General features: G+C 43.5%; 1 protein-coding gene across 8 annotated transcripts in view; it reads left to right on the top strand.

Annotated features, from left to right (window-relative positions):
- The window catches only part of fbrsl1 (fibrosin-like 1), a 244,229-nt gene that overhangs the window by 136,112 nt on the left and 84,318 nt on the right, over nucleotides 1-23,799 (top strand). For 6 of the 8 annotated variants that reach the window (XM_026342355.1, XM_026342354.1, XM_026342357.1 and 3 more), the window contains exons 5-6: nucleotides 10,823-10,852; nucleotides 22,755-22,784. In XM_026342355.1, the coding sequence (XP_026198140.1) occupies nucleotides 10,823-10,852; nucleotides 22,755-22,784 (60 nt within the window). The remainder of the gene's footprint in view (nucleotides 1-10,822; nucleotides 10,853-22,754; nucleotides 22,785-23,799) is intronic. The other 2 variants (XM_026342356.1, XM_026342360.1) reach the window with 1 other exon arrangement.

Genomic DNA, 23,799 nt, shown 5'->3' with positions numbered 1-23,799 from the left:
TGACCTTTTCTGCATGGCTCCCTGATATTAATGCAATCTCCCCGCCTTATTACCATGGGAACATTTCACAGAGTATTAGACTTAATAAATGACTTTTTCCTTGGCTTCCATCTCTCCTCTCCCTTTGCCATCTTTCTCCCTCATTCTCTGCTGCCCTGCTCCCTTCGTTCTCCCTGCTCCTGAGCCGATAACCCGACCTCCCCAGGGGCCCGGCCTCCATAATCGCGTCAGTTCATGGCCCTCTTATTCCAGCAGAATTGCTTAATTGGTATGTGTTCTACATAACTGTTGGAGTATTAGACTCACAAATGAAGGTTAGAACCTCAGTGCTTGTAATCGACTGAAAGAAATTGATTTGTGCTCAGCTGCCCTTCTGGGACGAGACTTTATGGTTCTCTGAAGAAATGAAGCTTTTATAATTGTGTGTTCCCCCCCCTCCCCGTTCTCTCTCTTTTTCTCATTTCCTCCCTGCTAACTGCTTTGTTGACATTCATCAAAAGGCAAGATGCCGTCAACTTAAAGGTGATGTGTCTGGTGCTGTTACAGTGCACTTGGCATGCACTTAGTAAGTTCTCTGGCTGTAAAGAAGGTGTAAAGTGCTGAGCAGTGAATAACCTGAGTCTTTTTCCACTACAAAGAAATCTTATCATAGCTCTGCTACTCTGTCGATGGAAATCTGACTGCATTATGTGTGATCATGCAAAAGATGTGAAGCATTGTCACATTAACCAGACCTGACCAACGCGTATAAAGTGTCTTCCGTTTGATCTTCTTGGATTGCGTGACTCGTTAAAGCTTCGCATCGATAGATGAATGTGTGGCATTAACAAGGACTTTGTCACAGCTTTGTGACAGAGCAACTAAAGTGGTCAGCAGGGGATATGCTGAGCTATGCTACTTTAGGACACATACACACACACATTTTGCTTTAACAAGAATGGTACAAAGTACAGTTCCCTTTATATAGATAGACATATTTATATTTATTGCCATCAGTGCAACGGTTTATATGGACGCCTGAGATGTCAGGAAGTACAGTGAATTACAGGGTTAGGAAATTACACAGATTTAGCGTAACAAAATCATTCCTCTGCCATCGTTGGGGATGAAATCAAATGGACTTGACTGTTTATCTTGCAGTGCAGTGTTGCTGCTGCTGTCTGGCTAGTGTCTCATGCATGACAACTCCCTCTGACTTAGGTGACCGTAGATTATTCATGCCCACTTTCCAGGTGGGCAGACTCAGATGCGCTCAGTGCAGAGGTTTACTCAACGCTAAATCGCATTTCATGCTTGTGCTAATGTCACCAAGCGAGAGGAAAGGAGTGAGAACTGGCAGGTGGTGTGTGAAAATGAGAACACCCCAAACCACGAGCCGCCCTGATAGCAGATGCTGATTTGATTATGGGGTGACATGTAAGAGGGTGTAAAAAATGTATAGAGCAGGCGAGGTGGAATATTCAAAGTTGATCATGTGAAACTGTAGCGAGTGTCACGTTTAGTAAAATGTCTTTTTTTTTTTGTCTAAATGGAGGTGTCATCTTTAATACTGATTAGACTTTTCACTAAATACTACACTCTGAGGTGCACTTTTTAGAAGTTAAATATTCTTTTTTGCATCTTTAGTGTGTTAGCATATTCACTTTGGGTATCATACATATAGTCACTTTTTAAAGTGTGATATATGAGCGTGGACCTGAATGACTTTTCTTTCTCTCTCTCCCAACCAAACACTCTCTATTTGCAACATTCTTTGATCTTCAACCCTTAATAACTGCCAGCGCATCCAAAATGAGCTTTGACAGTGTGGGACACTCAAACCTGACCCCCTAATGAACTCTGTGATTTAACAGTGCCTTCTAAGCATTAGTATTCCAGAGTTGGATCCCTTTTGGATCCAGACTAGGATTATCCGGGCTCTTAACATCTTAGCTAAGCTGGTTAACACCTGTTTTTATTGACATCTGAACACCATCCGAGGCGCCTCGTCTTCTGTGGTTTAAAAGATCTTCTTTTGCTCTCTCCAGTACGGTAGTCGCTGCTCTTCATCTGGGCAGCAGCCCACATAAATGACTGTTTTTCCGACCACAAGTATTGGCAGCGGGTCAGGAGCTCCACTAAAGAGATTAGATGTTAAATCAGTACATTTTCATTCGCACAAACATTCTTGCTACAACCCTTTTGATAACAAGGCTACATTAGAGGTTAGCTGTCATACCTTGATATAGATGACAATGACTTGTTTCGGGTTCAGTGTAGTGAACTCAGATCAATGCAGTTATTCTTTGCTATGTTGAGACATAAAATATATCCATCTAGTAATATGAGTAATAGAAAGAAAAGGAGAATTTATTAGTTTATAGAACATTGTGTTTCAATAGAGGCCCACATTTGCCAATGTTACTGATGTAATATTCAATAAAAGCAGTTTAGGCAATCGATACAGTCTGGAGTATTGTGGTTAGACCCAGATAATTCCTGAGACTGTGTGTGTGTGTTTTGAAGAGTCTTGCCAGGGTCAGTGGGGGAAACTTTGAAGAATGTCCCAGGATTTGTCTATATCATGAGGTATGGATCCTCTTAAGCATTGCTGGAATTAAAGCTGAGCCCCATCAATGATTCCATTAACCTAAATTCCCAACCTGCTTCACAAGATGACCATATTAACCCCTCGGATTTCACCAAGCTCTTGATCCCTCGCTATGTATAGAGACAGGAATAAATGGTCATTCACATTTGTCTGGCTACTGGCTATTTTTCCTGCAATGAATTATCTGTAATATGACCATATGTTATATGCATAAGTGCATATATTAGCTTTATCGGCATATACCTCCAACAGAATCTGTTTAAGAAATGGCAGCGGTGGTGTGAGATGGTAAGGTATTTAGAGTGCACATGACCAGAATCCCAGTCTACTGATTTTTACCGTTCCTCAATGAACAATAATCACTAGAGGCTAACAGCGCTGGGAAGAGCAGAGAAGAGAAAGAAACGAGTGTCTGCCTTCATTAGGACAAAGGGAGGGTGAAAAGGAGAGCGTCTGACAAGCCAGTAACGCCTCATTGTCCCTGATCTCAAGTTTCATAAATTTCCACGGCTCTCGTTAAAGGACGTGTTGCTGCTGTCACCAGGCGCTAACTCGTTATCTCCTCAATGCCGTAAAACGCTGTAATTAACATTCAACAACTGTAACCGATCCAGCATTCCTCCTCTCTAGCTGCTAATTGCCACACTATTGTGCTTTCTCATAAGTGGGCCCTTTGTGTGTGCACTTGTGGGTACACATTTCTGTGGTTCATTTTGATTGTAAATAGAGGTGAGAAAGCCGGTTGCCTTAGGCTTAAAGGTGAAGACTGTTCTCTCTGTTTGATGGGGTTTATGCTTCAGTCTAAGACTCATTCAGACATTATTTCTCAGAATATTTTTGCAGACGTGGATATTTGAAATGCCTTCTATGCAAGACATGTTAAATTAAAGCTTTGTTGACCAATACTGTTACTAGACTCCTCATGTGAAATGCAACCTGTATTTTTACCGTTCTAGAACATATTGGAGGCCCATTTGTCGAAATCACAATTACTGTAATTACAAATTTCAAGGCAATGGCTGCCTGTGGTTGTGAGCATGCAGAGTGTACTATTATTTAAGGCACTGCACCAGTCTTCTTTCAGTCATGCATGAGTACCCCTCTTAAATTATATCTTCCATTGCACCAAATACAACTCCCATTTGGGACTGTATAGCTGTCAGGTTGCTATCCACTTACAACGACACACACAAAGAGAGCTCTACTCTTCATGATTTTCTTTTTTCTTTTGAGACATCAGATTTTTTTTCACAGTTTCCTGTAGATACCCAGCAGTGTCAGCTCTGTTTTAGAAGGAAATGTTTTTGTTTCCCCCCCTAGCTGCTCCTGCCTGACCTCAGCGGAACAGCAGCCATCACAACAAGACCTTATGAATAATTAGTCTAGGTCAACTGATACTCTCCAGCTCCGCACACCGCTGTCATCTACTCCGCCAGCACCAGCCAAAAGCCAATGAACTGTGCACAATTCTGCTGAATTGAATCGGTTCAAATTGATGCAGCTCGTGTTATTTGAAGGTAGCTGGTTAGATGTAAGTTGATACGTGGTCTACCTTTGAGGCCAAGTGCAGTGCAGGAGGAGGGACGTTAAATTAGCAGTGTCACAGAGGCCACATTTGGAGACTTCTACGGTGGTCTGTCACAGATATGCAATCACCTGGTGCTTTATCTGTATGCTACTGGCTCTGCATTTCATTCTCCGGGGATTAGAGCGAATGCCAGGGTAAAGTTTCTGAGAGCCAAGATGGCCCCAGGAGGACAAACAAAACCAAATGGTTGCATAGTGTTTCTTGTCCTGGTTTCATGTTCAGGTCAGGAGATGTGCTGCAGGTGTCTGGGGAGATTAATTGTCAGACACACAATGTACATATCTATTGACTCAGATTTTTGCTATTTTGGCAATTTTACTTACAGAAAGTGGTTAACAAGCGTTTACTGCTTCTTCAAAGCAGCATTCATGCTCCTTTGCACGGCCTCCGTTACTCTACTTCAGTGAAGCACACCGCTAATCCAATAGGTACTGATGATAATGGTGTGGATCGCTGTCCAACACATCACTCTAAAATCTCACATCGGTGTTGTTGAGCTGTGGTGACAATGAAGGTCATTGCTTATAATTTGCACTAAACCATTTTGTGGCCCCCTGGTACCTTATATGGAGGCTGCAGCTTTCATGCACTCATGTTTTTCCACTGTGCGTGTGCTAGGAAACTAAACCTGTGTATTTGTTTCAGTTGCTTAAGTTTGCGTTAGGTGTTGGGCTGTGGCCTTACCAAATACATAGATTATCTGTTTTTTTAGCAACTCACAGCACCTTTTGTGGTTTTACATGTTTGCACAATAGGCACATAGATTGTGGTTTTCTCACATTTTTACAACGGCTCACCACTAACGAAACTGCTGTAGCTGCAGAGTTTGAACTCTTACTGCCTCTCTTCCTCTGCTTCCTGTTAGAGTTCTGAAAAAAAAAAATTGACAGTGTCTCAAAAATATCAATTATTCACCATCTGTCTGACTTTAAGAAAGTGAAACAACTTTTTAAAAAATCCCATGTTGGTTTTGTTGGCACTCACTTCACTGTCTTTGGAAGACATTGCATATATTATTAACCAAATAAAACTAATTTTAGTATTAAGTTGTTTGACTAATAGTAAAATGATCTATGCTTATGTTCATTAGAATCAAACCTAAAACCAGGCCTTGGACAAATGCTGGGCGTTACATTTTAGATTCTTGCTTAGGCTCAATATACTGTAGTATTAGAGTCAGCTCAGTGAAGCCACAAAGCCATGCCTTTAAATAAGTGCTAAATTGAAATAGAATTGCAAAATTGTGTGCTTAATTAATTTTTGTGTTGAGATTGCCTTTAATTTGACCTGCAGTGTCAACAAGACTATCTGCAGCCTTCACACTTTCCTGATTGGATATAGATCTGGGTGAAATGATCTCTGACTGTGATAAATTTCATAGACAGAAAAGATGCTGGCGGGGTAGCTAAAAAGTTCTTTTATGAGCACCATGAACAAAGGAGAATTTATTCTGCTCGGGGGTTTGTAAAGGAGAAGATGGAAAGCATAAATGAGGGAAAGTGTCATCATATGGCCTTTTTTTATTAGATTGTTAAAGATAGATCTAATTTTAATTTGGGCTAATGCGAGGAACACTATCAGCCATTGACCAAGGGTGTCTTATGACTGACTTGACGTACTTCGCTCTGCAGTCTTGTGCTTTCACTCTGCCGTTTCAGTTCAGAGACCAGGCTAAGTGCAGAGACAGGGTAATTTTCAAAGCTCCCGCACCCACTGTTCAGTTCATGAACTTCAGCACCCCACCTCCTTCCTTCCCTTCAGCTGCTGGAAGCACAACTGTATTAGTATCTCCCAGAGAGCGTCAAGAAAGTCTGCTGCTTCTGTTTACAGGCTATTCAATCACCCTAAGTACTAGTGGCAGAGTGATTTTCTTGGAAATGCATTTGCCACAATCCCCTCTGGCTCCTTACATGCAAGGTATTTATCATCTGAAAATTTGGAACTGTCTGACTCGTCTGTTTTACTAGCTGTGTCCTAGAGCTGGGACTGGTAAAACATTATAATATATGCACTACAGTCAAAATTAAACATAAAAATATCCCAGAATACTGAGAGATTTACGCTCCGTCAGAGGGAAGTGGCTACTTTTATAACAGCCTCGCAGGAGAGATAACATCAAGTAGTCGTACGGTAAAAATGGGTCATTTGTTTTTATTTGATTTTTTAGTTCTCGGTGACACACACAGAAAACAGTTGTGTACATTAAGCAGCAGTCCAGATGAAAAAAGTGGCTACAGTGTAAATTAGTTTTTTGCCTACTTAGCATATGTAGCTCCTGGGACTGCTGCAGTGTACTACCTTATATTGCACATTCTGTGTGTCCTTAAAACGTCTATGAATGTGTGGGTGCGTGTGCGCTGGTGACCTCAAACCTGGCGGCAGCCCCTGTTAACAGCTGGTTTTCTGCCAGTTTTTCTGCAAGGCTGTGAGAAAATTAGCTGAGCTGTGTGGTGGCTTGTAGCACCATAATATACCATTAGGCAGGGTGACCGGGCTCACGCAAGATTGATGACTGTTGTCTATCCCACCACACTTTGCATCTTTAGCATGAGGCCTTTGTTCTCAAGGTCACAGTTCACATTCATAAACTGACTTACATGTGGTCTGTACACATCACAGTTTCGTAAGTCATTCCCTGAGGTATTTCTAATAATAGTGCTATGTAGGTTATTCTAAGGGCATCTAGTGCAGCCAACTACAACTGTAATTTTACCTAATGGCTAAAATGTAGTATAAGTTATCACTGAAAGTTTAAATCAAAGACATGAGACTTTGATTGAGAGTGTGGACATCCGTGTAATAAACATGCAGGTGATGTTTTAAATCACGTCTGCTCTGTCTTCGTCTCATTGCTCTTTTCTCCTTGTCTGCCTCCCGCTGGCCTGTCTGTTTACCCAGCATCCCTTCCTATATTGAGGAGCATTCACTCATCAGCCATGTTTAAACTGCAGATGGGATAAACTGGCTAAAGACTTAATGCACATGCACAGTCACCCTGTGCTCTGTTTGCAGTTTCCAGGCCGCAGATCAACGAGTATCTCTGTTAGTCTTCCCTCTCTCTCTCATTCTCTGTCTCTTTGGGCTCCCTGGGCCTCCCCCTCCACCCTCATCCTCATTTTGACTGAATTAATTGAGTTCTCATTTTTGTGAGAAAGCTCACAGGAGGGCTGTGTGAGCAAAGAGAGAAGAGTGATAGAAGAATGAAGGAGGCGGAGGGAGATCGGTGGCAGAAGCCTAGAGGGCATAGCTCTCCCAGAGGTAGGCAGTCATCAATTTCCCTGAGGGATGCCAAGGCCCCTCTGCAGTGACTTATATCTTTATCCTCTCTACAGTCACCTCTCACCACTTTAAGGAAGGCCCGTAGGCTGATGGTCAGGGTCAGGCAGATGTGCTTCTGCATCCCAAGCTCGAGGGAGGCTATCACCTAATTTTATCTCTTTGTGTCTGTAAAGCTGAGAAGTGGAAATAACTGGAAATGTTACTTTTAGAATAACAGAGGTACTGGCACATTGCTACATACAGATTTAAAGTGCATGCAAAGTTTCTTTTGCTTCTAGCTATGAAACTAGCCAGCAAGCTCAAACTACCAAGCAGATGTTAGTTTTGTGAAAGTAATTATTCCCTCAAGTGAAATGGGTACCAAAGCAACCAAGAATTATTTAAGATCACGTAATAGTGTATTATTTTATATTGTATTTTGCTTCAGTTCATTGCATTTACAGTACTAGAGGAGGAAAGGGTAGCTGTGATGCTCACCCATGGACTCTACCTTGGCCTGAACCCTTTCAATTATGAACCATTACAACTTCTTCCCTTGCAATATTAATGCACGGGCATATCACTTCTTAAGATGTCTTAGGTTGCTGTAAGTTGAGATAAACACTTGCAGAGTTGTTACAGCCAATCACCCGCCTCTATTCCTCAATGTCACTGCCTTAGCACTCAATAATTCAAAGCTTGGCGGTAATGAGCTCCCTGTAGGCCCTGTCCCCAAAGAGCCTCCCCACTGTGCCTCCACTGTAATGTAGTTATATCTCATGTCAGCTTTCAAATCAATTACATTTCTATCTGATGGCTATGTAATTGCGCCTGATTGAGTTTTTGGCATGCCAGCCAAGTGTGGGCTTCCCAAACTCAAGCCAGTCAAAACAGGAAGCTTCATCAAATGAAACTGTATTTCATCGTGATTGAGGCTGCTTGCATGATAAGCACAAGGGTAATTATGATAATAATAACAATAGCAATCTGTGTTTTCTCAGCTTTGTTGTTTTTTTCCCTTGCTCTCCAGATGAAATTTTGCCCCAAGGACTACGAACAACATTTGCTTTACTCAAGATGCAAAGGCTGATTTGATTGTTTGTAGCATGTGCAATTTAGTAGATTAAATGCAAACCATAATGCTTTTGTATAAATCTGTCTGCAGTCTCAGTTTGTTTTAATAGAGCAGACTTTCCAACAGGACTATACTTTGAGCCTCTTTACACATTATGCTTAGACTGTGGGAGACATTATATGCCAAACATACAGCGTAGAGTGCATACTGCCTGTTGGCATAATGCCTAGAAATAACAAGCTAACCCATTACCTACTTCATGTAGCCGACAGCTAAGGTCAGAACATATTGTTGTACTGTATGTGTCAGATGTTTCAGTACACAATTTTATTTACACAAGATTGAATGGACTGATAGACTGATATGTATAGTAGATGGACAGCCAGTAGTGGATGGACTGACAGTGGAATGATGGACAAACAGACAGACAACAGGCAACATAAAGACAAATGGATGGATGGATGGATGGATGGATGGATGGATGGTTAGATGGATAGATGGAAATATGGATTGATAGATGGATCAACAGAACGCATGCCTGGATGGACAGAGGGAATTCTCTAATGGAGTGGTATTGAGATAGATGAGGGGGAGGATGCTGTGGTTAGGTGCATCAGCAGCTAAATAGTGATGAATTGTGGCTGCTGTCAGCAGTACTAAGTATAACAGACATAGTAAAGCAGCCTGGCTCATCCATAATCAGTGGACAGACATAGTCTTCATGCCAGAAGACTTCTCTGGAAATAAAGTACCGAGGGCATCTACCAATCTATCTTTCTGTCCTCACTTCATCATCCCTTTTCTTTTTATGTCTACATACTCTTGGTGCTCTTGCCCTTTAAATCTCTTCACTTGTATTATTCTCTCCTCATTTCTCTTTTTAGGGCCTCGCGTCTCTCTCTCCCTCTATCTTTCTCTCTCTCTCTCCAACACTGTCTTTTGTGTTAACAGCCTTCCATTTTTTGCAGTGGGGGAGCCACTGGGTGCACATCTACAATCTTGCCTTTCATTTCATGGCTTCTGGAAATGGATGTTTTACTGCCTTCATTAAGGCATGCAGCAGTCAGCGCCGTGTTTTCTCTCTGAAGTTTAGCTCCATGAACCTCGCCATTAGAGGACATTATGGCCCCAGATTTCAGGGCACAGTGGAACACTGTATAATTTGATTAGTGTTATTAATCAAGCGGAATGCCGCTCCTTTCGCCCCCATCCCCCTTTCCTCCTCCTCCTTTTTGCCATTTCACTTCTGCTTTCAAACCCTTCAGACATTTGTTTCCCTCTTCCACCTCCCCCTATCCATGAACTTCTCTATCGCCTGCACTACACTAAGTGACATAAGGACTTACACCTTTGTTTTTAAAAACAATGATTTACCACTTGTTTTTTTCCCTTCCCTTCACAACGTCCTCCTCCCCTCCTAGTAATCCCCCCCTTTCTTATCCCAGGACATAAATCAATTGTGATGAAAGTTCCATAATTGTGCTTGCTGGGAGGGATTTGAGCAAAATTGCGCTATGAATTTTTTAAAGGGAATTTTTACTAGCTGTTCAGCGACACTTGGGCGGTGAAGGAAGGTGAGGCCATGAGGATTTATGGCCCTGGATTCTTCATTACTGAAGTAATTTTCCTGCAAATGATAGTGCAGCACCCTGGAGGGGGTAGCGCTGCCCGCCTGGGAGAGTACAAACCTGCTTAATCTCTCGTGGAGAGAGAGCAGCTCAGAGCACTAATTTTATCTGTAAGGGACTGAGGCTTCATTTGTTCACATCTAAACCACAGCTAGTGTATTTGTGATTCACAGTAATTGATTGCTCGGATTCCAAGAGCAGCTATACAAGTTAATTTCATTACAAAGAATAGTTTTGTTAGAAGTGCTAGGAAACGTGCTCCAGGGGCCACTTTTATCCTACACTGTTTTTGCAAAACATGTACTGTATATTTTACTGGACTAATTGCAGAGTTTGGCACATTCACTATGTCTGCATGTGCTCTTCAGTAGCTGAGGAATTAGCTGTGCTAAACATTACAAAGTCCATAAAGATGGAGATGGGGAAGAACCGGGAATTAGAAGAGAAACAAGGTTACTGTAAATGATACCTAATGCATTCTCCTTTCCTCTTTCTGTGGTTAATAACCTGTCATCTATTTGTGTCTGTCTAGTCTCATGCTGATTTAGTACTTCCTTACCAAACTGTCTTATTATTTCTTTAGAAAGGCTCTCCACCTTTCTTTTTACCTTTGGTCTTTCCTTCCTCCTCATTTTAACCCTCCTCAGTCCAATATGGCTGATGTTCTGTCTCCATCTCTTTAGGTGCAGCCAGCAGCAGTGGCCCTCCTCAAGGTTAGTGAGTCCACAATGCCAGGTCTCATTCTGTATCCTGCCTGCCGTCCACTCAATTTTACAGCTCAGTAGCTTGAGAAGCAGAGGGGGTAAATCTGCTGTAAGAAGGAGAAAAAGAGAGGGGGGGGGGGGGGGGGGGGGCGAAGGGAGAAACAAAATTGTTGTGCACCCTGTCACCGATTAGAGTGGATCCCATTCCAGGCACACTAACAACTCAAGACAATTAGTCAGTTCTCACTAGGCCAAACCTGAGACTCACTTGAGGGCCAAAAAGCAGCAGGGAATAGAGGACACACTAGCATGGCCAAGCACTGGAGTTACAGGAGAGACCCAGTAGAGAGAAACAGAACTTGTGGAAATGAAATGGCTGGATCGACTCTTTGAGGTCTTTTATACAGCACTGAGATAGAAATGGAGTAGTGTACTAATATGTCATAAACATACACCATAAAATATCTACAGATATAAATTAAATTGTTTCAGGCAGCCATGTTAGATTGTTGTTGCCAGATTTCCACAAAATGAAAAAATTTAGTCAATCTTCATCTCGATCGACTGATAATGTGTCATGTGTTGCCTCTTTTTTATGACGTTCTTTAAGATAAACAAAGACAGCAACATCAGCAGTCCTTTACATTCCACCTCTTAGTCCGTCCGAGGTAGTTTGCCGCCAAAGATGAGCCTTGAAGCTTCAGCCACCATTGCTCATGAACAAAAGTGAAGCATGACTAAGGTGGGTGGTGCATGGAAGATCAGGGAGTGGAAAGAGAGAAAAGTTTGTCCTAGGCCCTCTGCAGAGACACAGCGTGACCAATTGAGGTGAAGGGGATGAATGAGGCCATTCACTGGCTCTAATGAAAGAGCTCCTGCTGCGCCCTGAATGAGGGTGGGCCCATCTGCACCACATAGGCGTGCACAAACCAGTGACCTCGAAAATTACCCAGGAAGCACTTTGGGACAGTCACCCCAGCAACAGGCTGGGGTTCGCATGGTAACCAGGCGCTTCAATCAGTGCCTGGCAGCTTCCTAAACAGAGCAAAGTTTTTCTCTGTATTGAAAGAACTCCGTGTGAAATCAACTTCGAGGGATACCCCCCACTTTTTTTAGAGAGGGGAGCTGCCAATGATTGTCCCATGTGAAAATGTCCAGGAGCTCTCACCATCTTTGAAAGGTGTGGGATGCTGCCCTGAGGACTTTTCTATCAAGGACGAACAAAGACCTGTTTGTCTTAGCTACAGTGTGCATACGCTGGCTGAGTATATATGCCGTTCAGTATGTAGGTTAATTAGGTTCAGTGGATGTACAGGTTTAGGAGGCTGTGAAGTAGACCTTAGATAAGAAGAGAGATTCCATCGACATCCCTGGGGACTGGACATTAAGTTTACATGCGTCTTCAAGGATCTGGTTCATTGGCTTTTATCTGTGTTATTTGGTTTAATATATTCAGTCTTGATGAGCCAGAGGCATGTAGGTCATTGAAGTTCCGCTCCTGTCTCCGTTCCCTCGCAGAACTTTTGACAGCATGAAATGACAATCCGCCCCTGCGCATCACCCACGTCAAAAAGTAATGAGATTGTGCTGCTGGAAATATCACTACAAAGCATCAGGCCTGCACTCGGGTCTGACTGCACCTTCAAACAGAGCTGCCTGCCAGCTCGCCTGCCTTGCCTGCCTGCTGAAAAAGAAACGAACAAAAACAATCAGAATCAGAGACAGAGAAACGGCAAGGGAAGCTCCCCACGCTGAGACAAACGAACACGCCAGGGCCTTTCATCCTGAGAGTGATTAGCCATCCGAAACGTTTTAAAACCCCACTTTGAGTGTGTTCCTCAAACGAAAGAGCTCCATTGAGGAGTGGTGGTGAGATGTTTCTCGCTGGGAAGCGCCAGTGATCTAGTCTCTAATTGTGGCGTCGCTGACAAGGCTGGTGTGGCTGGGAGCTTTTTTAAGCGGGGCTTTTTGCTACGCTCTTGTTCCCTTCCTGTCAGATCCACCTCCAAAGGCACCAGGGAACAAAAAGGCCTCTCAGATTCTGTTCTTACATCCATCTGCCTATTGCTTTGTGCATGAATACAGGTCTAATTTAACATATTAATAGTTCCTGATGCTGGTCTAATGTGACCAAAGCTACAATAGGTGATGTCAACACAATGTGTAGTTGTTTACATTTGATATGTTATAATATAGTTTTGGGCAGTCTAAGTGTTGTATTTGTCTTTGTATTTGATCAAAGAGTCACACCTTCAGGGAAGATGCAAAGTTTTTGACACATTGGCACTAGTATTACCCTTCTTTTGCAGTGTAGAAATTAATTTTCAAGGTCTCTGAGATGGTTTGGGTAGAGTTGAGAATTTGGAATAGAAAACTTTTTTAATCTACTCTTCAGAAGCCAGGTTGTTGAGGTTTGAGAAACTGAGGCAGGAGGAAAAATCAAAGAATCAGTGACAGCAAGGAAAAAAGGGGAGGGGTTGAAGAGGTAGAGACGAGCGGAAAGGAGTGAAACCCTAGCACATAAAAATCAGTATTATAACAACATTAATTGATGCTGCTGAGTGCCATATGTGACGCCATATGGAAAAGCTGCCCAAGAGGCCTGCTATAATAGACAGCCTGCAGTGGTGCACACAACTTGGCACATTTACAAACAAGGGACATCCCATTAATATCAGCCACGCAGACCGAGCCACAGATAGCAGGAGAGGGTGTTGGAGGGAGGGAGGGAGGGAGGCAGGAAAATAAAGAGAGGAAACCAAGTTCCCTAATGTTTTGTTTGATTGCCATCTTCGGCCCTCTTCATTTTTTACTAAATACCATTTACGCTGCTCACACTATCACTTCAAATGTAGAGATTTACTTTATGTGCATGTGAGGATGCATTTACAATCTCAGCTCGTCTACTCCCACGGTTCCTTAATTACAGTAATAAATTGCCCCCTCCCTTCTGGGTTGATCAGACCGCCCTCTGTCCGCCCAACTGTCACTCCCACCACAGATGCCCAGTGGTCCTTTCATCACACACACACAGACGCACACTTCAGCAGGTGAGGTGATTCATGGCACCTTGGAAAAGGCGTCATGAACGAGCCCTGTTTAACCTCTTCTGTGCCTGCCTAATCACAGGGCAGCTGTTATTTACTGCTGCTGTCCTCAGTTTCTGCTGCTTGGTTGCTCACCACACTATCCCTCTTTTATACAGCTTCATGTGTTGGTGCGGACCTGCAAGGCGTTATTCACTGAATATGGCATTTTTACACACTTAAATAGGACTAGTACATCCTATTTGTGCAATGTTTGGGTAGCAATTATGTATTTCCTGAAGTCAGATTTATTAATAAAAAAGTAAAATATAAGCAACTAATAATAATTTTTATGACTGACGATCTCCTAATTAGTTACGAGTTAGTCAATAAATAGTCACAGCTTCCGAGAGCCCTAACATAATGACTTTAAATTCAGTTTTTCAGTTTATAACATATTGATTTACCAAAGATATAATAGAGGTGTGATTGTTTCAGCAGTCTGGTGCCATACAGTACAACCCATACTGTATGTGCACTCATTCCTTTTCCGTGAGGCTCTTCCAACGTGCCCAAAACACAAAGGGAGAAAGAGAGATTCTCGTGAAACAGAGTTGTCAGCCATTCTGTTGAGTTTCATAGAATGTGAGGCGAAACAAGAATAGCGTACAGCTGTTTCCTCCCTGACACAGAGGGAGGCAGATGAAGAGCAAAAGAGAGAAAAGAGGGAAAGCAGGAGGAAGAGCGAGAAAGAGCGCTCTCTCCGCTCTGTGATGTGCACTGATGTAGCTGCAGCTCTAGGTCAAACGCTGCCAGTGTTTTGTGTTCATCTTCGTCTCGTCTCCCCAGTGCTCCGCTAAATTATTCACAGCCTGAAGATGTGCAATGTGGCTGCCTCCTCCTTTCCTCTCTCTCCTCCCTCACTCCACGTTGCTCTCTGCCTCTTGTTCTGTTTCCCATCCCTTCCATTCTCTCTCATGTGATGGCTTGTTTCAGAGGCAATGAACAGAAGTTTTCTCCTTGCAAGCTGGTTAATCCCCCACCCTATCCCACTTCCACTCATCTACCATCAACCACCCACCTTTCATCACTGTCTCCATATCTGACGCTTCTCCTTTCATCCCTGCTCGTCTCTCACTGGCTGCCAGACTATAGAGCCAGGTACTCCTTTTTTAAGATGGAGGCAGCCAGCTGTTCCCATCAGCTCCTCTGTGGCCCCAGTTGTCCCTCTGCATCTCTTTACCGCCCTTACTCCATCTCATTTCACTGGATCCGTGATGCAGGATTCAGGATAACTGGGTGTTTCCCTTTCTTTCTTTTTTATCTCTCACCTGTTTAATGATTTCCAGTGACTTTGCTCTCATTAGGTTGAGCAAAAGAAGACATAAGCACAAACCAAAATCCCCAGGCCGATGATGGTCATTTGACCTGTAACACACTGCCAGTCCTGTGAAGAAAGCCTTTAGAGACTTTAAAAACATTTATAATGACACAATATATATGGATTTTGTAATATAACATAATATTTCTAACACTATATATTAAATTAACAATCGCAGGAGAATAATATTTTAAATCAGAGGCATGGCTACATGCAAAATCAGTATCTTTGTGTCTGAATGTGGGGCTTATCAACACGAACCTGCTTTTGTAACAGATTATTACTGTCATGTTAACTAGGAAAATGCAAGTGTTTAGTCCTGTCTGGACAGCAGGGGTTGGGGGATGAGGTCTGCCCCTCGTGGCCACCTGAGGAGAGAGCAGAGTGGAGACTTAAATCCAGTTGCAGCCGTTGCCACAGGACACTCATTTGTAATTCTGTACCCTGCCTACAATAACGTTTGATCATTGCAGAGGGGGGACAGGAGGTGCAGAGAGGGGGAAGGGAGCTTGAAACGTTCTCCCTCTCACTTCACTCCCCTTCTCCAAACCCCCTACCCACCCTCTCGCAATTGCTGTCACCCAGTATGAATGCCCCCTCTGGCCCGATGACAAGTCTAGCGTGAAACGCTTGGCTGCCCCCTGAAATTAGCAGTAGAGCCCCCCGGCGGCACATGCTTCTCATGACCAGCACACAGTGGGCTGCCGCCAGATTCTTTTCATTACGGCTGTGGCCTGCCAGCCCCCTGACTCTACCTCCTTCTGCCTGCTCCTCCATCCCACCCTCCCTCTCCTCCTCCTTCCTCCTGTGTGTCAGCCAGAGCTCAGTAAACAGCATCTGTAGTGCTCATCACATTACTGTTGTAGGGGAGAGAAGGAAGGAGGGAGCCAAGCTCTCTGTGGGTGTTGCTGTGATTTCTGTGTATATAAATGTCTTTATGTGTGCATACAGTATGTCATTTTCCATGAATGCATATAGTACAGTATGTATATGCATGCATATGTGCTGTGTGTACATGCTGGCTTGACAGGATTAGTGAGAGAGAGCTAGTAGTAGCAGTGCAGAGAGTGAGAAAGAGTGAGAAAGGAGGGGAGTAGCAGTACAGAGCGATGCCTGGAGGCTCAATCTGTTCCTCACTGAGCTACATCAGTGTTAGAGACGGAGGCTCGGGCCGCGGGGAAGCCTCCACTCGCTCCATCAAACTGTCAGGCAGCCAGCGGAGCTGCACAGGGAGACTCTCAGCTGCCCCCAGGGCCAGTTCAAGTCAACATCCCATTTCCTTGCCTCCTCGCCTAATTTCTCCTACGCCCCGACTTAAATTTCCAATGCCCAGCGTCTGCCGCTGCAGCTGAGCAGCACTGGGCCCTGGGCCATGTCAAAACACTGGGAGGTACTAAGGGTTGTACATGTACGTGTGTGTTCACCTCTAAAGCAGAGACAGTGAGCTAGCTAGTCACGCAGTCAGCAGAGATGAGAAGAAACCGAACGGAGCCTTATGAAAGACAGGGTGTGAAGAAAACATAAATCTGTGGTTTTGTTTTTTCTCTTATCCTCTTTTACCTATGTCTCCATTTTTCTTCCATGACTACATTCACAACACAGTTGTGTATTCCCTATCCCCTCAGGTTTCTGGCAGTTTTCTTCTTTTACTCTGAGCTGAATAAATGCTCCCTGTTCCCTCGTACATCTGCCATTACTGTCTGTTTTTCCCTCCCAAAACCACTCCAAGGATCACATCGGCAGCACAGACGGCTCTGTCACTCCCTCAGAAAGCGGAGGATGAGGGATTTCTTGTTGGAAATGGACAAGGCGGTCCTTTAATTTAGTGAAGAAGGGGGACAGCTCGTCAAGTTTACCCCCACCACTATCACCATCAATCTGTCCGTGCACATCCTCCCCTTCTTCCTCCTTGACCTCACCACATACTTTGCATGGAAGTGAAACAGAGAGCGGTCAGGTCTCGGTGCTGTTTACATGGACTCTGGGTAATGTTAAAGTCTGCTTAGTTTGGACCCAGGTCAGGACTATATCTTTCCTCACTCTGGTTTGATTTACATGGCCCCTGCTTCCTTTAAGTGTGTCAGCTCTGAACCTGAGGCCTCTGTGTGTCTGGCTAATGCAAAGAGCATTTCTCGGAGCTTGTCTTCTTCAATCCTCCTTCACTCTCGCTCTCTCCCTTGTCCTCTTTCAATGGGCCTCTATGAAAGGAGCTTTTGCTGAATCCGTCTCTGTTTGCACAGCCAACTCTGAGGTCCCAAGCTCAAATATGGTTTTACGTGTGAGCCTGTCTAGGCCTCTTCTGCTGGTCGATATCATTTCTACCCTGCAGAGCTTTTTCTCTCAATCTCATTCCCTCTGGAGCCTACATCTTCACTGAGATCAATACTTTCCTAATCCACAGCTCCTAGGCTGACCCAGGGTAATCAGCTGACTTCCCATGCTGCCTGCTGTGGAGGTCAAGGGTCAAATGGCTGTATAGATTTGATCCTGTGATCAAATCACTTTGCTAGGTGGTGCTTTGAGATACAGCAAGTGGGGTCAAGAGCAATCAGTTGATGTTTTTCTCTTTGTGGTTGAGAGAGTTAAATGCAGTGTTGCTCTGTGAGCTGTGTAAACCCCAATAATAATACAGCACGGCTCTGACGTTCCTTTTTTTAGTGCTTGCCCCACTTGGTGCACACTAGCCATGAAATGGAAGGTCATGTGATGCAGCCAAATATATTTATTTCTTTATATGACTATTTTGATCCCAGCCCACTTGCATGCTTACACACAAGCGAAAGCGCGCACCCACGCTGTTTTTAGAGTGACTCATAGCTCTCTAAGTTTGTTTGAGAGACTGAGAACATAGGAGCTCGCGACAAAACACCCTACTGATAAATGATGAAAGCTGAGTTGAAGTAAGGCTTCACCGCAAGGCCAAAGAGACCCTCACATAACCTGCTGATGTTTCAGGACCAACAAGAGGTCCCCCAGGGGGCCCGACACTGTGCCTCCATGCCCCATCAGAGTGGCCACAGGGCTTACGTCCCCACACCTCATCACAGCCTCCGCAGGAGGGAAATTGCATGAGGAAATTGGTGTTGTTCCACCAGTATCTGACACTGCTTTGGTCCTCGACTATCTAAATGGACCATTACCCACTCTTTGTGCTCTCGCTCTAGGAGATCTGGGTTTGTCGGTACTTTCTCCCTTACAATCAGCACTATTTCAGTATATGTCCCAGGAGAGATGCCTTCTAAATTGAAGCCATTTCTTCCCTGTCAGAATGAAGACGTTTACAGTTTTGCATTGTTGGCTTGTCACCATACAAATGTGGACAAAGGATCAAGTGAAGCAGCTGTTGTTTCTCTCGTCAGTCAGAGTTTTTTTTTTTTTTTTATGACATTCAATCAACAGTATAAAGCAATGTAAATATTTGTATGAATCAACATACAGTAGCCATGTACCAACATTGTTTTGGAGTGCCATGAATGGAAGATCTCAAGCCCCATGATACCTCACAAAATATTCTGCTGGCAACACACCTTGCATTGAAAACACAAATAAATATGTATATTCTCCTTTTTTCACTTCTATTGGTTTTATTTGATGAGTTATTTTGAGAAGGATGTGACAGTGACACTTGTGCCAGCAGCTAAGGCAGTTTTTGTTTTTCTTTTTTCTTTCTGTTTCTTTTTTGTTTTGTTTTTTTTTTTCTACATTTCTTGCAGCTAGTACAGGGTTGCGATCAGTATTCAGGCACACAGTCGTTGATGCCGTGCCAGCATCTGCGTAGCTGGGCAAGTTCCTCCTCTGTTCCTCTCTCTATCTCTGAGGCAGAATTCATGGCAGACTGTCCTCTGAGTGTGACAAGTGGAACTGTGTGATTAATTTGGCCAGTCGTTTTAATGTGCTCCGGGATGCGCAACGCTTATTGTCTTCCCCTTGCACGTCTATCAGAATCTGCCAGAGAAAATGTCCAGGAGAATCGAGACATCCATCCCTCTCTCCCTATCACAGTTTTTTCCCTCTTGCTCCTCTTTCCTCAGCCCTGCCTCATTTCAGGGCTGAGCTACAGGGTCGTCATGGGGGCCAACCCAGGTCAAGGCCTGGTTCCAGCCAGGGCCGCTGGCGGAATAAATCTCCTGTCTCTGAAGTGTTGAAAGCTGTGTAAATGTCAAATGCATCCGTCTGATGTGCTGGCTGAGGGGAGGAGGGCTTGGAGAGGAGGTGGGAAGCTGGGAGGGAGGGTTGTGGATGAGCCATCCGCTGAAGCTAGTCCCCTGTCACCCTTCGTAACTGGCGGTTGCCAGGTGCAGATGTTGCTGCTTGCTCCCTGCCTCTGAAGAACCAGCCAGCCAGTCTTTTTTTTTTTTCTTTTTTGGTGTGTTGGGTTTGCGAACATCTATGAGAGACACAAACCACTTGGGGCTTGGCTCCTGTCAGGCAGCTTAGTGAGCAGCATATCTCGATTTTAACAATGTCCCCCCTGACCACCAGACGTGCTGTTTAGGGAGGCTGTCTTGGGGGTTGTGGTTTTGCATTTTCACTATTTGGATTTCTTCCTGAAAATCCTTTCACCAGTGTTGATATTTGAAGACACATAGGGTGCTAAATCCCGTGGTCCTTCTCACACACACACACACACACAAACATCAGCCAATCTTGTACCTTCATAGGTTCATTGTATTCCTTTCTTTGACTCAACCAAGTGTAATAGTCCAACAGGGCAATCACATACAACCCTGACAAAAACTGCTCTAACAATACTTCCACCCATCAATCCCTTCATCTCTATAGCATCCCCCCTGCTTGTTCTTACTGTTGTTTTGTTCCCCCTTTCCACCTGCATCGCTCCCCCCTGCTGTGCTGCGTCTCTTTCTGTCTCTGTCTGAGTCGTAGCTGGTATTCCTCTTTACGCTCTGCTGCAGTGCATGCTTCTTGTGAAAGGATAAGCAACACACTGTGCTCCTTTGATATTATTTTTCCTCCTCGCCAGCTCCAGCCTTTTGAGGCCTCATCTCTAGTGTCATGGCTGCTGCTGCAGCAACAAGACCGCACATGCACTCAGGGAATAGACTGAGCCAGTTGTTCATCACTCAGGATTCAAACTCATCCCCAGTAATATAGAGTAACTCACAACCGCTGTTCAGCTACATGCAAAGAACACACTTACTAAAGTTACACACTGATTTTGAGATTGAGAGATTGGATCAATTTGACTTTTTTTTTTATATACAAGAATCAAGATGGAGAGACCTTTATTTGTGATTGTGTCACTCAAATGCAAGAATGAGGGAACAAATGGGTGGTGATTATAGGTTGTGATCTGCCCCTAACAAGTCGTATAGTAATGCCTGACAATTAATTTGTCCAGAATCCGTGGTCTGAATGGGGAATTGATTGACAAGAAGCCTAAGCTACTTTCTCTTTTTAATGCCCTGCATTCTGTAATGAAGGTCTTTTGACAAGCGAAAGCCCAGAAATTAGGGTTTGCAAACATTCCCCAAGAGAAAAGGCGACATATTGCTTGAAATGTGGCCAGTATTTCTAATTTTCCATTCCAAGTGTATTTTCCCTTTTTTTATTGTTGGTTATTACCTATTAATGGCAATTTCCTCAGCAAGAATTTAAAGTTGTTTAATAACTGAAGCACAAAGAAAATATATTGACATAGTTTGAATGGCATTTCTTTTATTCATTTTTTTGCATTCACCATTCTTGCTTTTCACAAGTCTTTTCTTGATGCTCACTGACAGACTGGAATCCGAAGCAACCATCTGTTCAGATGGTAGAAAGCTGCATGTTAAACATATTATATAGCATAATACGTTTTTTGCGCTTGTTCTATGGCTTGTGTAAGAAGGCCTCATTATGAACAATAGACGCTCAGACATTGAGTTGCTGCAAATAGGGATTCAAACACAACTATAAACCCTCCAAAGGGGTTGAGTCACAATGTTTTTCACTTAAAGCTTTTGCCAGCAAGGACTCCTGCTGGATCCCTTGTCTCTGCAGAGTATGATGAATCACAGGGGCATGGAAGCTCCCCCCTCCTCTCTCCTCTCCTGAGAGATCTTGGCCACTGAGCCTTTGCACTGATTACTCTCGTTACTTAGTTATACATTTGGACCCACCACACTCACAACAAAGGGCCGCTGTGCCTCCATTGACCCAGCTCCCTCCTCATTGCACCCAGCTCTGAAAGGGAGTCAAACAAAATAAAGAGGGTCCACTTAAATATGTTGCCACAGGGACTTAATTGACAGATTGAAAACAGTTTTCACTGGGGGCCCTCTCCCCCCTCTACATGGGGCTCTTCGCTTGAATTGCTCTGGTCCTCATGCATCCTGCTGTGAGGTCCAGTGGGACTGACCACTCCTGTCTCCTCAACTTCACTCTCCATTGTCTCGGGCCAGAGAGTTACCAGCCAAGAGCATTTAGCAGCAAATAGATGTGAAAATCGGAAGTAAAGATCTCGTGGGTTGTATTGGAGTTAAGGAATGCGCTGATGGTTGCCATCAAGTTTTACTGTGACAAGATGAAGAGGACGTTTCAAAAGACAAAAATAAAGTAGATGGAAAAAGTCAAGCGAACGCTGGGAGCCAGGGTTGACTTTACTTTAACTTCACACATTCTTTTAGACTAAAGATGAATATAATTTTCTGGATTTGTCTGAGTCTATTCAGTGCTGATTATTTGCTAAAAAGAGTTTCCTGTCTATGAACACGTCAGGAATGAAAGGCTGTGGCCCTCGGTATCTGCACTATTCTCATCATCTGTTTGTCGGTTACAAGGTCTGACTTTTTTTCTCTTTGTCTTGTTTTTATTTCATTTTTTTTCTCTCCTTAAGATATTTGAGCCTGATCACTGTGTATTTTAATGGTGAAATTTGAAGTGCTGAAGAAAAGCCATTTCTCTTATTGGCTGAATAGAAGGTGATTTGGCCTTTGACCGTGCTAGACAAGCATATTTCGGAATACAACCTCTCTTGTTATTTAGTGCCTTTATCCCCGTAGAAGTCTGACATACAAATTAAAGACTGGTTTGTCACAAGGCAAATTCGAAATACCACATTTAATAGGCACTGTGTTTGAGTATTCAGAGAGCCCAGGCTGCCTGTGTCCTTGAGATACTATGGTCCAATTTTAAAAGCACAATTTAAAAGGCTAAATGACAAGCTGCAGCTGAAATCAAAGTCATTGAACAGGCTTTTTATTACAGAACCCAGTGTATGGTATTATTCGTTTTTTCATCTTTTGTAAATTGACAGCATAGAATTTGCAACAGAAACACCAGAATGATGTTCTGTGCGCTTGTGCTGCTTTTGAAACTTGAAAAACTCTCTCAGACTACCACACTCTCCTTTCCCTCTTCATCCTCTCTGCCGTTTTGCGCTGAAAGCTGTCAGTGAATGAGAGGATGCGCTCAAAAAATAACATCTGCACTGATTATGAGCTACTGGTGGGAGCCAAATGAATAATTCCTTATATTTCCTGTGTGTGTCTCTTTTCTGTTGCAGTGTGACAGCGAGAGTGACATTGACGACAAGGTAAGACTGCTTTTCCTGTGTTTATTCACCCGCCACGTGAAGTGGCTGAGAGTTGTGAATAACAAATATGGGCTCCCAACTAAAGAAGGGAGATAGTCATAGCGCTGTTAGCACAAAAAAAAAAAAAACAAAGAGATAAAAGACACTCCACCGGTTCCACCACTGTTGATCATTTGCATTTTATAGAGAAGAAGGTAACATGGAAATATGGTACAAGGAGAACCTGTTTTTCACTGGTAGTTTTCTGTTTGGCTGTGTACGAACATATGGTTTCTATTATTTGTAGAGCGCTTTACGCCTGAATATCTTTCTAAACTGTCGCGTTTAGCCCACATCAGAGTGCGTGTAACATACGGCAAGCTTCTAGTGTATGTGCATTTAATCTCGTCACACGGCGCGTATGTCGTCGGCGTGCTTGTTTCACTAATATACTAGACAGCAATATCATAGCTCCAGGACACTTACATAATGTTTGCTAGGCGACAGAGAGGGCTGTTTAGCTAAATGGATTCAAACGTTTCACAAGGTGCCTGTATTCCTCATGAAAGATGGCAACCACAAATGGCAGCTGCTCACTTAGGCAGTTTCCATTTTTGCTTAGCAAGAGTAATGAAGAATCTACTAATAGTAACAGATCTACTAACTAGATATGATCTGAATGTAATTTTCGTCAGAACAACAGCAATATGAAAACATGGAAGTGAAACTGGGGCTTGCAACCCGGTAGGTTTTCAAATGCTTTCTATTTTAGCAGTCATGTCATCAAGTGTTTGACAATTTGACAGATGTAGTCTATCAGTTTCACTTCTGTGTATTTGTTTATCGCAGACTTGGAGGTTGTTGGCTGATGGCAGCCACCTGGTTACAAGATGAAACGCCTTTAGGGAACCTCACGCATTCTAATTCCTCCACAGTTTAGCAATTACTCCCTGGTAAATGAATGAGATAGCATGCCTAATCTCCTGTAAGCTTAGCTCCCAGTTCTGTGGAAATGTCTGCAGCTCTCCCCATAAAT

Source organism: Anabas testudineus, chromosome 9 (assembly GCF_900324465.2).
Source record: "Anabas testudineus chromosome 9, fAnaTes1.2, whole genome shotgun sequence".
Taxonomy (NCBI): domain Eukaryota; kingdom Metazoa; phylum Chordata; class Actinopteri; order Anabantiformes; family Anabantidae; genus Anabas; species Anabas testudineus.
This window is presented reverse-complemented; position numbering and strand designations above follow the sequence as displayed.